The sequence below is a fragment of the Lissotriton helveticus genome, chromosome 7 (assembly GCF_964261635.1).
Source record: "Lissotriton helveticus chromosome 7, aLisHel1.1, whole genome shotgun sequence".
NCBI classification, from domain to species: domain Eukaryota; kingdom Metazoa; phylum Chordata; class Amphibia; order Caudata; family Salamandridae; genus Lissotriton; species Lissotriton helveticus.
The window spans coordinates 507,807,750-507,823,683 of NC_136068.1; the positions used below are offsets into that span (position 1 = coordinate 507,807,750).

A 15,934-nucleotide genomic window follows, 5' to 3' on the forward strand; every position below is an offset into this window, starting at 1 on the left:
ACGATTTTGATATCAGCAGACCGAGAATGGCTAGTACACTATGCACAAGCATTTTGGTCATATTCAAATGACAGAATCACCCTGAAATCAGAGTTTTCGTCCTGAACCCTCGGGTTCCATTTTGTGAACGGCAGCCATTTTGTGAGTTGCCCTCACATAGGCAGATAACTAAAGCCAAGCGAGTCTTAAGGACACGTACACCTTCTTTGACTTCTCTGTGACCTGGGCAAGCTGACTCCACTGCCTGAAGCCAAACCTGTTCGGCCAGTTCCTTTCCCAGTGGCCGAGCGAGATAGCATCAAGGCACAGCCTGTCATAAACCTTTATTTGCACACAACTATGTCTTATCTTACTCACACCTGTCTCTGCTCCCTTCTTTATGGCCTGTTTACGATGGGGATGTGCCGGGTTTTTACTATGGGTTTCTTCAGCTTGTGTAAGAAGGAATGTTGGGTTTTTGCATGTTTTCAAAAGCTAGAACTGCCCCTTTCTTTTTTGTACTGAGTCATGTAACGCTTAAAACATATAAAAGGCCTCTGTCCTCTGTCTTCCTCAGACTACCTCATTCACTTGCTACGGCTTCTGGGTGACGTGGCCTCACTATGTTAAATTTAATAAAGATGTCTTTTCATATTTTCAGAGTCTGTGCCAAGTTCTTGTTATATTAGTAAGTATTCCTGAGAGCGAAAATTACCAAGTTCTTCAGTTGGCGCCCTAACGCGGGGATCATCAGAGAAGTGACTTTCTGTGGGAGTGATCGTGCCAGGAGACTGAAATAAACTGAGGAGGACAGAACAACAGGATTCTAGTAAGAAGGTACTCTGTGCACGGGGCTTCTGAAGATTCTTTGATTCTGCGGCCCAGTATATTTCTGATCTTCCTGATTTTTGATCCTCCACATGATGTCACTCCTGACTGATAACCTTTTTGCGTGAGTATTCTTAAAAAGACCATTAGGTCATGTAGAACTTGACAGTTAGAATCTGAATAACATTTTGATTAGTAAAAGTAAGAGTTAAGTATAAGTGGGTCGCTCCCAGTCCTTTGTTCTTTGATTTTTGGATTTTGATTGGTTCTTAGTTTGATTGTCCTTAGTTTTATTTGAAGATTGCAATTTTCGAAAACCGAGGGTCTTGTATATTTACGAGTGTATCGATAGAGATAGCCCCTTGAAGTTTGAAGCTAGATTAGTGAGCTATAAGATGCCTGATCTGAGCAAATTTGGAGCTTTGTGTTGGCCAACTTTGTATACGTTTGTATTAGCCGGCTTCCCCTAAAGGGGATATCTAAATAGGTTTAGTTTTAAAAACATATTTCTTCCTTGGTGATTTGGTATCCCCAGGGAATTAAAATATGACATAATACAAAACAAGGATCCTTTGTTCTGCGCAATTTTATGAATGGAGATATGCAGAACGATTTTTGGTGTTCTGCCAGCCAAAGCTAGTGAATTAAGTGTACTGTGGCTTCGTGCACATACAGCAGTCTGTTGGGCTGTGTTTTTTGCAGTCTTTTGGAACCCTATTGCGACGTGCTTCTTGTAAATATGACTTACAGCTAGTATTTACAAATGGCTTTGTTTTCGTCCTGAGTGTCGATTTGTGGGTTCAATTGTGTTTCAATGTCTATGTGGTTTTTCTCATTAGTGTAACTTCAGTAATTGCTACAGCGCTGTATTGTGTGTCCCGAGTGTTTGAATTCTTTCTCTTTATGTCTGCAATGAGCTCTCAATGTGTGTTTGTGGGTTTCTTGATGTTTTCAGTTTGTTAAGTAAAATGTCAGATTAATTAATATATAGTAGAAATTAAATAACACTCCAGCAATTTACTATGTCACATGCTAAAATCGCTATATGTTGCTAATTAATTTACAGACTAAGCAAAAACGCATATGTGCAAACTGTTAAATGCTTAAAATAGATAAGTTAAAATTCACATTCTATAGGAATATGAAGAAGGCCTCAAAAATAATTGTGTCTTTTGTAGCAAAACGAATTTGTAGCGTTTTTGTTTTTTTACTTACATGCATTGTAGTACGTGTAAAAGGCAAACACCTCAGCTAAAGTGAATTTTTTCTTGCTAGATTTAAATGCATCTTTTTGCACGCGCATTTTTAAAACTTGAAATGTCTATTTTCAGTAAAACTGAAAGCGTGCTCAGGTTTCAGCACTCTTTCAGGTTTCAGCCTTTCCTGCCTTAAGGCAGCAGATGTTGTTTTTCGAAGGCCATAATAGCATTGGAATGTTTATTTAGCCCAGGACTTAGCCGTTAGTTAATCACAGTTGGATCTTTTTCATTTCAGAGTAGTGTTTTAGAGGGTTACAAAAATAAGGTTCATCACTTTGTATCACTGGAAGACATTCCAAATGGGGTTTTCTTCTCTTTAAGCATTTTTTTTCAAAGTTTAATATTTGGTTCTGTCGCTAAATACTGATTTCCTTTAAAAATGGCGCAAAAATGTCATGTTTTAAGTTAGGCTTTTTGTGCGTAGGCGCATAAATGAATGCATCTAAAAATGATAGACAAGGGATGCAGCTTACCTTTATATGTGGAGTTATCATAAAAACAGATAATTGGTTTCATTGAACGAAAAATTATTAATTATGGAAAAATTATTTGAGAAAAAAATAAGTGCTTTTTAAAATCGTTTTTTCATATTTATAAAGCTTAATACTCATACTATGACCTCCTAGTATTAAAATTTGATTTAAGTTATGTGTTACGGTGTAATTAGGTAATTTGCATGTTGGTTTTCGCTTGGCGCAGGCGTAAAAACTCATTTTTCCAAGGATTTACATGAGATATGACTAATGTCTAATATCTGTAATGTGTAAAGAACATCCTGAGGATGATTAATATGTAAAACAATTATAGGATATTTATTTTTAAGTGCCCCAAAGATAAAAGTCGAAATTGAGTTAAATGGGATTTTAACACAGATTCTTGTCATTTACCATAGCTTGAAAGTGTCTCTGGCTTCAGTAAATGCATACATTTGTGCATAATACAAACTTGTGGGTTGTTATTGAGGTTGTTTTTCATAGCTCAGTGAGCCAATGTGCCCGTGCAGACGTTTATGTTTAAATCAGGGTTGAAGGTTCTAACTTTAGCAGGGCCCATTTAGGCGTTCATCAATGTTAGGTTGCTAAAATGAGTACCATTGTATAGGGTGGTAGCAAACATTTGTTCTAAAAACTGGTATGTGTGAATCCTTCACAGTAAATGTAGTAGGCCTTCTGTCCTTGTCAGACTCGAAATGAACAGAAACTGTGGGCTAGGAGAACAGGTTGCTCCGGTTGCGCTAAGATGCTATCTTTAGTTTTCTGTAAACAATGGATGAGGCTGTCATGTTGACATTTGTGACCTTTTGAATTCGAGCCTTGTCTCTGTGAAATGCAGAATAACCTTGCTAAACAGGCCTCTGAAAGGTGGAATTTCTGGTTTAAAGTTAAAGACTTAATTCCAAAGGGAAATATAAATAAGGTTTCTTGAAAGGTTTCTTTAAAAGTCCCAACATCATGACATTTGTATTTTTGCTCTAAAAAATAATGTCTGCTAGTCGTTTTTATTTGACAGAAAGCGAAGTGTTGCATTACATCTTGGACAAAAAATAGGATGCAGCCTTTTACTAAAATTTTGAAGCCTACATGAATAAGTAAGAACGATTTGCCAATTAAGAAGTTTTTTTTATCATGGAGATTGTGACACAAGGCTAATTTTAGGTGTCAGGGAAAGGATTTTACCTCTAAAAGTTAAAAAGGCTTCATGTTGCAAGGTGACTGACAAGATGGTAACAGTTAAGTAATGGAAATTTATTTTTGTGTTTGTTAATTTGTATCATGTTTTGTCTTCCGCTTAAAAGTTACAATTGATGTCTGTTTATTATCAAAAATGTCTATCTTTTGTGTGCTGTGTATTTTTTTTCCTTTTCGCTTCTGCTCACAGATCATTCATGGATTGCTCTGGGAGATTTTAACACTAACAAGACACGTGAGTTTGGTTGGTAGAAATGAGGTTTTTTTTGGGTTTTTTTTGCGCAACTGCTTTGAAAAGAAATGTCCATGCGTTTTTCAGGTTTGTGTATTTTGTTCTATCATGAATTTTTCTTGCTGGTTCTGTGTATCCGAAAGTTGTACTTGACAGCAGATACCCACTATTGGTGATCTACTGTCAAACAGGAGGGTATCCTTACACGGTATTATGCGTCACCGCTCATTTATATATGGCTATCGTTTTACAGCGAGTATATCTGATGGCTTGACGTCCGTTTTGTGCGTTTTTGCATGTTTTATGTTGTATGTTGCTGCTTAAGAAATTATTGCAAATTCACCCGTGTTGTTGTGAGGGGACATGTATGACGATACGTGTCGCTGTCAACAGTTGGGTAAAATTTTCGCTGATACTAAAATTCACAGATATGATTTTTTTTTGTTTGTTTCATATTGTGAACCAGACAGACGACACTTCACCAGTGTATGTCAAATTTGGCTATAGGTATTGAAGAAAAATAAACAGCAAATTGTGTCATCTGTAGTCACGATACTGCCCTTTCCTGTAAGGAACAGGCAGCCCTAAAATTATATATCCTGATTGGACGTAAGGATAAATTATAGATTTGTGACTCTTGTACATGGTGACCTAATTTCTATATTACATTAGTCAGTTTTATTCTGCTTCCTAAGTGGCCTTCCTATGGCTCTGGACCGTAAAAGAAACCAGGTTTAATTTTTTCCTGAAGAAGGAACTGGAACATTAGCTGAGATTACCGTTTCTGGCGTGGTGGCCAACGGTAGAGTTAAATTTGTAGACTATTGTGATTTTTTTTTGTGTATCACCCATGCTCTTGGTATTGTGTCACATGCCTGACTATCACCCAAGTGCATCGTGTCTAGTTATTAGGGATTTTAGCTGTGTCCTAGTCCCATTCCTCTTTTCCGTATTCCTTTCACCAGTCAGCTTTTATTATTATCAGTGTATTGTTCAGGTTCGCACTTTCAGATTGCAGTAATGTACCATGGAGCCCCATTTTATGTATAATTCCATGTTGCATAACTAGACTGGTTTCTAAGAATTTTCTTTAGGCCTATTCTGATGTTTTTCCAGTCTGACTGTTAGGACTGTTAGGACTGATTAACTGACTCAATACTATAGTAAGATAAGCTTTCCACCTCAATAGGAGACACATTACGTTTTTTTAATATGACAAATTCAATGCCTATTCTAAAATTGGTTTTTAGTTCCTTTTTTTTAATGCTTTAATTGTTGATGGACCAGATGTATTATAAATAATGGAAATACCAGGACTCTCCAGTTCTTGTCTTTTGTTCCCACATCTTGATCATTAGCTTTTGCATTGCATAGTCCCACCTGATGCACAATTATTATGATAATATGTATGTGATCCCGCTTTTGAGATGTTCTAGATGAGGAATTTAGGAACACCTATATGCAATCATTGAGATAAAATGTGTTTGCCCCATTAGACATGCCACTATGTGTGAGGACATCCATTCATATAGAATTCCCATGTCGATGTTTACCCTTAAATGGTAAAGGATATGCTCTCACACGGAAACCCAATTGAAGAGCCTAGAGGCACTGTTTTGCCTATTGCCTTTGTTTTTGTATTGCCTTTGAGAATGACAGTGTATTTCAACGCAGAATTGTCCCATGGCGTGTGGCCACTCCTTTGAAGATCGCAGGCCACCTGTTTGCAGTCCCCTTGTTGTACAATGAACTGTTTAAAGCATCGCACTTGCTTCATCAGAAGGCGTTCAACATCAGAAAAGAAGAAGGAGCTGGTTTTGCCACAGTCCCTTGAGATTTCAGTGCAAAATAGCGCCTGTCATGTGCTGGTTAACCTCTGACAGTGTGCAGTCCCTTGAGCACCTTGGCCTGAGTTTTGGCCACGCACCCCCCTTTTTTCTTTGCTTCAACGGAAAGTGCAGTGCACCGGAGGATCCAAGAGTGGCAAAAGGCACTCCATTCTGGTGCCCATGAAAGAGCGGCCTGAGCGTCCTCTGACACTGAATGATGAGTGTTGGAGTCTGAGAATGGGCCCGGGTCTGCACGAGAAGAGCACAATATCTGTAGTGTCTGCCGCAGAGGAGAGATACGGTGCACTGCCTTGAGACATTGAGACTTTTTGAATGAGCTATGAGTGTTTGCCAGGAGGGCACTCCAACAGATACTGAGCATCAGAGCATGGGAGGCCTGAATCCAAAGGCCCATGCAACAACGGGAGCAGACTTGATTGGACAATAGAAGTCTGCCAGAGAGGCTTTTTGAACAGACTCTGGGCATAGTTGGTTTCACAAGAGGTTTCCGTGTGATTGTATAGACTTAAGTGTTAGGAGAATGATTTTATTTTTCTGCTAGCATTCTGTTTAGTAAAAGCAGAATAAAGTCCATTTCCTGTGGAAGAGTATCCCCTTTTGACCTCAGAGCATTAATGAGGGTCACCACTGTTTCACTTGAACATATAATATATTACAGAAAATGCATAGGAAGACCTACAATGTTACTAGATAATTTTAGGATTTACCTTTTTCTTAGGGTTGTGAAAAATTATGATTTCATTTGTAATAGTGGTCACTACTTTGTCTATATGTTCTTAATGCCGTGTTTTCTAGTGTTTTTTTAAACATGGCATTGTCTTATATGGGTGGGATTGTTTTTGCTGCCCAATTCACATCTGTACCCACCTCCCAACCTATGTCTCTTCCTACTTCTACTTCTTTGCATTCTTTCCAGATTTTACCTGAACATGGACTAGTTAGGAGGTCAGAGTTTACTGATAATTCCTTTTGTACAGTTTCTGCATCGACACCAGTTAGTAGTGAACATCACTAATTGTTGGGTGTGTGGTCTTATACCACATACTACAGATAGAGGCATTCCCTATTTGGTCCTGCCATATATGGCCTTTGTGCTACTGCGTGTGTAAGGAGACCTGTCCCGAGAGAGTCGCTAAGTAATAGGATTATGCTTCAGCAACATCTTGATGATTTGATAAATATAGACCTGGACTCAGACTAGCGTGAGTATAGGTTATTGCCTATGTAAGGGCAAAAGGAGCGTCTGTGGTACTGAACATTTTGGACCTGTGTCATAAACATCGTCGTATCATGACGATTTTAATATCAGCAGACAGAGAATGGCTAGTACACTATGCACAAGCATTTTCGTCATATTCAAATGACAGAATCACCCTGAAATCAGAGTTTTCGTTCTGAACCCTCGGGTTCCATTTTGTGAACGGCAGCGATTTTGTGAGTTGCCCTCACATAGGCAGATAACTAAAGCCAAGCGAGTCTTAAGGACACGTACACCTTCTTTGACTTCTCTGTGACCTGGGCAAGCTGACTCCACTGCCTGAAGCCAAACCTGTTCGGCCAGTTCCTTTCCCAGTGGCCGAGCGAGATAGCATCAAGGCACAGCCTGTCATAAACCTTTATTTGCACACAACTATGTCTTATCTTACTCACACCTGTCTCTGCTCCCTTCTTTATGGCCTGTTTACGATGGGGATGTGCCGGGTTTTTATTATGGGTTTCTGCAGCTTGTGTAAGAAGGAATGTTGGGTTTTTGCATGTTTTCAAAAGCTAGAACTGCCCCTTTCTTTTTTGTACTGAGTCATGTAACGCTAAAAACATATAAAAGGCCTCTGTCCTCTGTGTTCCTCAGACTACCTCATTCACTTGCTACGGCTTCTGGGTGATGTGGCCTCACTATGTTAAATTTAATAAAGATGTCTTTTCATATTTTCAGAGTCTGTGCCAAGTTCTTGTTATATTAGTAAGTATTCCTGAGAGCGAAAATTACCAAGTTCTTCAACAGCCAGGGTTAAGAGCCTCAGCAAACAGTGTTCTGCTGAAGTAGACGCATCCGTCCCCATTCAGATTCAAAATCCCGGTTTCCAAGTCAACAAACCACAGCTTTATAATCTCAAAGCACACTAGAGGTTTCCGAGAGGCCGTCCTCTATGCCAAGGAAACTTACCGGAGTTGGCCACTCTCCATGCAAGCATTCCAAAGGCAAAAGAGTTCTCACGTTCCTTCTGCACTCCCACATGTTTCAGTCGCTTATCTAAACGAAGCTTACAAAAGTCTCCAACGATACAGAAAACAATCTCATAAAACAAAACAACCTTGAACTTGAATAGCCTAAACAACTTGAGCAATCTGGGGGCCTGCCTGTGGGCAAAGCTCAAGCTAAACAGAGTCAGAATTCAAGATGGCATGAGGGCATGTCAAAGCCAATAGTAAGACCTTCATAATACGTCCCTATATGCAACATAATACTCCTTTGTGCACCATTGCCTATAGCACTACACACTACATCTCCCAATGTACAGCATAATGCACATTTAAGCACCACTGCTTATAATACTGCACTCCGAGACCGAGAAGTACATTCCACAGCTCTCTCTCTCATGCTTTCAAATGCACATCCCACGCTTTCTGTTCCCGGCAAGGATGTTCTACTCTGTGAAAGCTCTCCCACTCTAAAACTATAAGGTTACACGTAAGAAATCTTCAAGGAAACGTGCACATGCAGGAGGACAAATTATGTTGCACATTCAAGCTAGGATAAAGGTAAACATCAAAAGTCAATTAAAATAATGGTAGTCAAAGGTAATCACGTGGTCTCAATACATGGGAGTGTCTACCGCACTACAGCGTCCTAGGCTGTTACTTTCATTCGCTATGGGATACGGATGTTCAAGTGCTGACCAGAGTCTCGGAGGAGGACCACAGAACAGACTCACTAGGCAGAGCGATTTCCTCAGCAGTGGCTGTTAGGCGTCATGCCTTGCTGAGGACCTCGGTCTTTTTGGAGGATGTCCAAGATAATCTCATGGCCATGCCCTTTGATGCCTCCCGTCTCCTTGGGCACAAGGGTGTTTGCAGCCCCTGAGTGCTTCAAGAACCCACAGGCTACGGCCAAGTCCCTGGGCCTCTCCACTTCATCCTGACCTGTGTCTGCCTTTCGCCCCTTTTGTGGCTACAGAAGGGACCTTCAACTGCCCCATTTATTCCAACCAGAGGACCCAGTAAGTCCGACAACCTTTTTGAGGCAGCGGACGCGGTTCACCCCGAGCTGGCGGGTTGGGCGACCAGAAGCAAGGTCGAGCCAGAAACCCCTCCTCCTCTGCAAAATCGTCCTAGTCCGATCCATCCGGATCATGGCTGTTGAGTTGGTGACAGATTACGCCATCATCTCCACCACTGGCTGGATAGCACCTCGGACAGGTGGGTGTTGCAAATAATCCAAAGGGGCTTCTCCCTCCCCTTCGAAACTACCCCTCCCTCCATGCCTCCAACTTGTGATTGGCTGGCGGGAGATCACCTTGCCCTACTCCGCAACGAAGTCCTGTCTCTTGGCCAAGGGAGCTATAGAGAGGGTACCCGGGCAAGAAATAGGCTGTGGTTGCTATTCCCGCTATTTTCAGGTTCCAATGAAGGACAAAGGCCTTCGTCCTATCCTCGACCTCAGAGACCTCAATTACTTCCTGAAAAAGGAGAAGTTCAAGATGCTCACCCTTGCTCAGGTCCTGCCTGCCCTGGTCAAGGGAGACTGGATGGTAGCGTTGGACTTCAAATATTCCTATTTCTATATTCCCATCCTGCCTGCCCATAGCCGCTACCTGCAGTTTATGGTGCACCAAGAGCACTTTTAGTTTACCGTGTTCCCCTTTGGCCTCACCAATGCCCCATAGCTGTTCACAAAGGAGATGGCGGTCATCGCAGCCCATCTGTGGAGGTGAGGGGTTCTAGTCTTCCCCTACCTCGACGACTGGTTGTAGAAGGCTGGTTGTCCCAGTCAACTCCTGCCTTCAGACTACCGTGAACCTCCTGCATTCGTTGGGGTTCCCTATCAACCTGCCGAAGTCACACCTGACTACCTCTCAGATGCTTCCTTTCATCGGAGAAGTTCTAGACACAGTGCAGTTTTGGGCTTATCCTCCCGAGTGGCGAGTCCAGGATATTCAGGCTTTGATACCAATGTTTCAGCCCCTCTCCTGGATTTCTGTGAGAATGACTCTGAGCCTGTTGGACCTCATGGCCTCCTGCATCCTGCTTGTGGACTATGCCAGATGGCACATGCAGGCTCTTCAGTGGGACTTGAAGTTCCAATGGCACAGCATTGGGAAAATCTCACCGACCAGGTATTGGAGGGCACCGCAAATGACCTGCGTTGGTGGCTGACAAATTGCAATTGGGTCAGAAGTAGACCCCTCTCCCTTCCCCAACCAGATCTCACATTAGTGACGTAGGTGTCACTTCTGGGATGAGGCGGCCGTCTGGGAAAGGTGGAGCTCAGAGGACTCAGGTCTCTGGCAGAAGTCAGGCTCCATATGAACCTTCTGGAGCTTTGTGTGATCTGATTGGTACTGAAAGCCTTCTTACCATTTCTCAACAGAATTCTGGTGCAAGTGTTCAGACAACACTGCCACCATGTGATACTGCAACAAACAGAGCAGAGTGGGGTCGTGGATCCTCTGTCAAGAGGCCATACGTCTCTGGACTTGGTTGGAGCAACAGGCAAATTCCCTGGTGGCTCAGCATCTGCTCGGTACTCTGAACGCCAGAGCGGAAGAACTCAGCCGTTGATGCCTTGAGGATCATGAGTGGCATCTCCATCCGTGGGTTGTGCAAGGTATTTTTCAACATTGGGGAGAGCCTTGGTTAGATCTGTTCACTCCCGAAGAGAACGCACAATGTCAGCAGTTTTGCACATTGGAGTTTTCAAGGGAGCTCTCGTTCGGCAACACTTTTCATTGCGAGTGGAGCACCGGCCTTCTGTACAACTTTCCGCCCAAGCCACTCCTGCCCAGGGTTCTCAACAAGATCAGGAGAGACTGGGCCCAAGTCATCCTTGTGGCTCTGGACTGGACACAGAGCATCTGGTATCCTAAGCTTCTGCAAATGATCCTCGATCCTCCGATCAGGCTGCCTCTTCGAGAGGATTTTCTGTCGCAGAAGCAGGGGAGGGTTCTCCACCCACACCTGTCTACTCTCCGCCTCCTTGCGTGGCGATTGAGCGACAACAGTTTAAAGCTTTTGACTTTCCTGCTAAAGTCTGTGAAGTTATCCTGGGAGCCAGGGGTCCCTCTATAAAGCTGGTAAACGCCTGCTGATGGCAAAAAATTGTAAATATTGCACAGAACGGTCTGTTGACCCTTTATCTAGTTCCCTCTCAGACATTCTCCTATTTATTCTTTCTCTGGCCCAGCAGGACTCTGCTCTGGGCACCATGAAGGGCTATCTTTCAGCCTGCCTGCTTATCTGAGGTTACCAGACCAACCATCATTTTTTAAATCACCTCTGGGGCAGTGATTTCTCAAGGGGCTCCGTCACTTGTTTCCTGTTTTACCTTTTATGATGAACCAGTGGGACCTTAATTGGGTTCTCAATTTCTTGATGTGTGCACCTTTTGAACCATCGCATAACTGCCCCCTCCGCTGCTCACTATCAAAACAGCCTTTTTAGTGGCAATAACTTCTGATAGGAGGGTGAGAAAATTGAAGGCTCTGTCATCTCAGCCTCCTTACCTGACTGTCTTTCCGGACAAAGCAGTGCTCTGCACCAGGGCTTCCTTTCTACCCAAGGTAGTAACACCTTTTCACATGGCACAATCTGTTCCCTTGTCCACCTTTTATGCTCCTCCGCATCCTTCTAAAGAAGAAGAGCGTCTCGACCTTCTGGACACAAAAAAAGCAATGCCGTTCTTACTTCAGCGCACTAAAACGTTCCGGGTTGACGATCAGCTTTTCATGGGGTATGTTGGAGCAAAGAAGGGACGTGCTGTTCAGAAGAGGACCATATCACATTGGGTCATCCTCTACATTAAAATATGCTATGCCTTGGCGAAGAAACAGCCCACTGAAGGTATTAGAGCTCATTTCACCAGGGCAAAGGGAGCCACCACGGCTCTTCAGAATGGTGTTCTGATCCATGACATTTTCCAGGCAGCCACGTGGTCATCTCTGCACTAATTCACCAAGCTTTATTGCCGGGATAAGTGAGTAACTTGTCCTTTATTTCATTAACCCTCATATCTACAGGAAGTTAAGTTCTGTTCTTTCCTCACCTGTTTTTTGGGTATCCGGTATTAATTTATACATTTCCCCTTTTCAGGATTCGAAAGACCAGCTACACAAGCTCCTCTTTCAGGTAAGATACTTTCTGCATGCTTTAAAATGTATTCTGGGAATTTAAAACCTTTCCACTGCCTCAGAATGTAGAGTTGTTAGCACAGTTCTGAGTTATAGTGGTAGTAGATAGTTATGCATAGCTGTCAACTTTGCAACATCTATTACGGTGCCCTAAAACTAGTTCCATGCTAAAAAATTTAGTGTTGATTTAGATAAAGTGCAGCAGTGGAACTTTCATAAAAATATAATGTCAAACATATGTGAGACCTTTTTTTGTTTACATTTCTTTATTTGCATTTTTATATTATTGTTACAGAATTAAAATGGTACTTGGTATAAAATATATGATGAGATCAGACAGATGGAGTCCGCACATACTTAACTTGATATTAAGTCATGACAATTTGAATATGTTAGCTCTGTCAGGCACATGTCTTGTTTCTCAGTTCGTTAGTAATAATTACAATATGGCTTTCTGCCCGGCGAAAATTTTAATAAGTAGCTCTTATTTCTGCTATGTGCCATGACCTGACAGAATCATGAACCAATCTGCCCACTGTGACCAGGTTGGACCTATGTGGTCTTTATTACAAGTAATAGTGCACTGCATATTAACATAGGAATAAACTTGATACAACATACCAACACATTAGGATCGTTTCAGGTTATTATTGATAGTTGTGCCATGAGAGTCCCATCCCCACACGAAACAGAGTAAACAGAAAGTTGAAGTAATCCTGGTTCCCAAATATATCAACGGTACTCTCTCATATAGTGTGAGTGCCGAATGGATGTGTGTGACACCTGAGTCGTGGATCGCTTAGATGTTTGCTTCTGGCCAAGTCCCGTCGCCATTAAGCAAATTATTACCATCTAAATTTTGGTCTATTTGTTTTAGCGCCAACAGTATTGTATCCCAGCATTGCGCAATAGGGTATTTATGCCAGCCAGCTATCTCCTCCCTGTGCAGTGCCGTACTTTCCGCCTGTGCCCATACCACTAGTGAGTTTTTCCAGCTGTAAAGGGCAGGAGGGTGCCTGTTTTTCCATCGTTTGACGATTAACCTTTTTGCTACAATAAGACCTAGATCTGTGAATGTGGAAGTGATTTTGTGTTTTTGGGGTCTGTGAAATAAACCTAGTATGCATTTTTCCCATGTGTGCAATTGCTGTCTATCAGTGTATGTTGCCAATGTCGCCGTCACATCTTCCCAGTATAGTTAAAGTGTAAGGCAGGACAATAACCTGTAGTAAGTGGGCGCCTACCTGCAGGCATCACGGGCAGGCGGAGTTAGTTAGTTGAATGTAGCTGTTTAGTTTGTCTGGGGATAAGTATGCCCCATATAGGTATGTCTGAATAACTCGAAATTTGGCATTTCGTGGTATCTGCGTGAGGCAGTCCAGGATCATGTCCCATTCCCCATCCGTCCATTGAGTTCTGTCCTCCTCCCACCACGTGCGGAGGGACGTCAGAGGGTGTATAGTTTGCATTAGTTAAGCCTCTGTCAGCCAATGTATAATGTATTTTTGTTGCCCATTACATGTAAGCACTGAATCATCAGGGGAATTTCTAGTTCAGTGTTTATGTCCCCCATGCCATTGTAAGTGATCTAATGATTGAATTGTGTAATATGAATTGACCAGCCGGCAAGTCGTACTTGCAAGACTGTATCAAAAGGTATCAGAGTACCGTCAGTGTATAGATCACCTAGCGTGTGTATCCCGGCGTTATGCCAGTGTAAGAGTGTACTATTGGGGAAACCCATTTTATTTCTCGTGGTCCCCAAGAGGAGCAGTGCTGGAGCGTATGGAATTTGTTCCTGGTGAGATGTGGGCTGCGTTTGTGACAGCGAAGAGCCAAGGCTAGGAGGTCGGGGTTGAGGTGGGGGTCAAGCCATTGAGTTAAAGAGATGGTAAATCTGGGAGTGAGACCATGTTGGTAGTGTCGAGGCTGGGTCATCTAGAATAAGTCCTGCAAGCCATTTCATCACCCACTGAAGCTGTGCTGCTAAATAATAGAGCTCCATGTTTGCAACAGCTAGTCCACCCCTATTTGGAGGTCCATCTAATCTCCAGAGCACTATTCTGTGGCGCCCTGAACTCCAGATAAAGCCCTGAATCAGCTGCTCCAGTTCACAAAACATTTTAGTTGGGACATAGACGGGGAGGGTGGAGAAATAGTATAGGAGCCTAGGCAATATTACCATTTTGGTCAAGGCAATTCTGCCCATCACATTCAGTGGTAATGTTTTCCAAAATTTTACTTGTGACCTGATGGATGTTATGGCTTGGATCAGATTGCCCTCCAAAATGTCGGCAGGACTACGGTAGATAAAAATGCCTAGGTATCTGTAGGTGGAAGGTTGCCAGTTAAGAAGTGAATTGTTTATGAGAAGTTCTGGGTTTCGGATCTCTCTTCTGAATGGGTAGAGACACAACTTAGCCCGAGTCACCCTCCATCCCGACATCACCTCAAATTGCCCTAATGTTTCTACTAAGGCTTGGTATACTATGTAAGTCCCTGAGGTATAGTAGAAGATTGTTCGCATATAGCGAAACCAAATGTAAAGCATCTCCCAGTTGAATGCCCCAATCTTCACCCCTGACACGCAATTGTGTTGCTAACGGTTCCGTTGCTAGCGAGAAGAGTAGCGGAGACAAGGGGCACCCCTGTCTGGTAACTCTGTTAATGCTTATGTTCTCTGATATTATTCTACCTGATCAGTTGAAGAAAGTTTTCTCCAAACCCATAGTCGCGTAACACCGCAAAGTGATAGGGCCACTCGAGCGAATCGAAGGCCTTCTCCAGGTCCAGGACCATGCAGCCCGAGTTGGGCCAGGCGACAGTGGCATATTCCTGAATTCTGAACAATCGTTTTCTTTTTAATACTTTTTTTATTGAGCAGAAAACATACATACAAGAAGGTACTAAAAATAGAAGTAAATATAAAAATACTATTCATTCTATACAATCCTTTTCATTAAAGAGAAGATGTAATCACCACAAGTATTCTACATTAGAAAAAAGCCATTTCATGCATACTAAAGTGCGAGTGCTAAAGTGCCATAAACCCGACAAATATGTCTACCCCTGGAGATTCTATTCCATTTGATCAAGATACTTCCATACTAGTAGCTCCTACTCTTTTCGCATAAACTTATTCATAGGTTTTTACTCGTTTCATTTTGTTATACCATTCGTGAAATGTCAGGACTTTAGTTGTTTTCCAATTCTGGAGGACCAGTGAATGTGCCAGTAAAAAAGCGATTGATAAAAACATTTCCCCCCCTCTAGTTAAAAACTGGATTTGCCTCTGTTTTGATAAACCAAACAGTGCCAGCTCAGGCTGGGGATGTATCCTACTCCAGAGGGCACGGCTAAGCTCAGCACACATGTTCACCCAGAACTGGCTCAGCCTTGGGCATGTAAAAAAAAAACATGCAGCCAGTCACCCTCCCCAACCTGTTGACACCGAAAACACTTATTTTCAAACTCGGGATACATTTTATGCAAAGCTTGTGGGGTGTAATAAGCCATCCATTGGGACAGAAACGCCATTCTTTTAAAGTTTGCGCCTCTCAATGCCTTTCTGCCGTTTTGAGAAATAGTTTGCCACTCTCCAATTGAAAAATTGCAAGATAATTCTTGTTTTATTTTTTCATGAAAATTGGTAACTAATAAAGGCTCACCATGATTTTGAAATACTCGATACCAATTCCCTATACCTCACAATTTGGTTCTAAACACAGCAGCTAAAACCAGAGGGGTACCTATA

The 15,934-nt window shown here is 42.4% G+C and overlaps 1 protein-coding gene across 1 annotated transcript in view; it reads left to right on the forward strand.

Moving 5' to 3' along the window:
- The window catches only part of LOC144768685 (uncharacterized), a 9,047,330-nt gene that overhangs the window by 4,572,745 nt on the left and 4,458,651 nt on the right, over positions 1-15,934 (forward strand). The window contains exon 26 of the mRNA XM_078652515.1: positions 12,143-12,178. Within this exon, the coding sequence (XP_078508641.1) occupies positions 12,143-12,178 (36 nt within the window). The remainder of the gene's footprint in view (positions 1-12,142; positions 12,179-15,934) is intronic.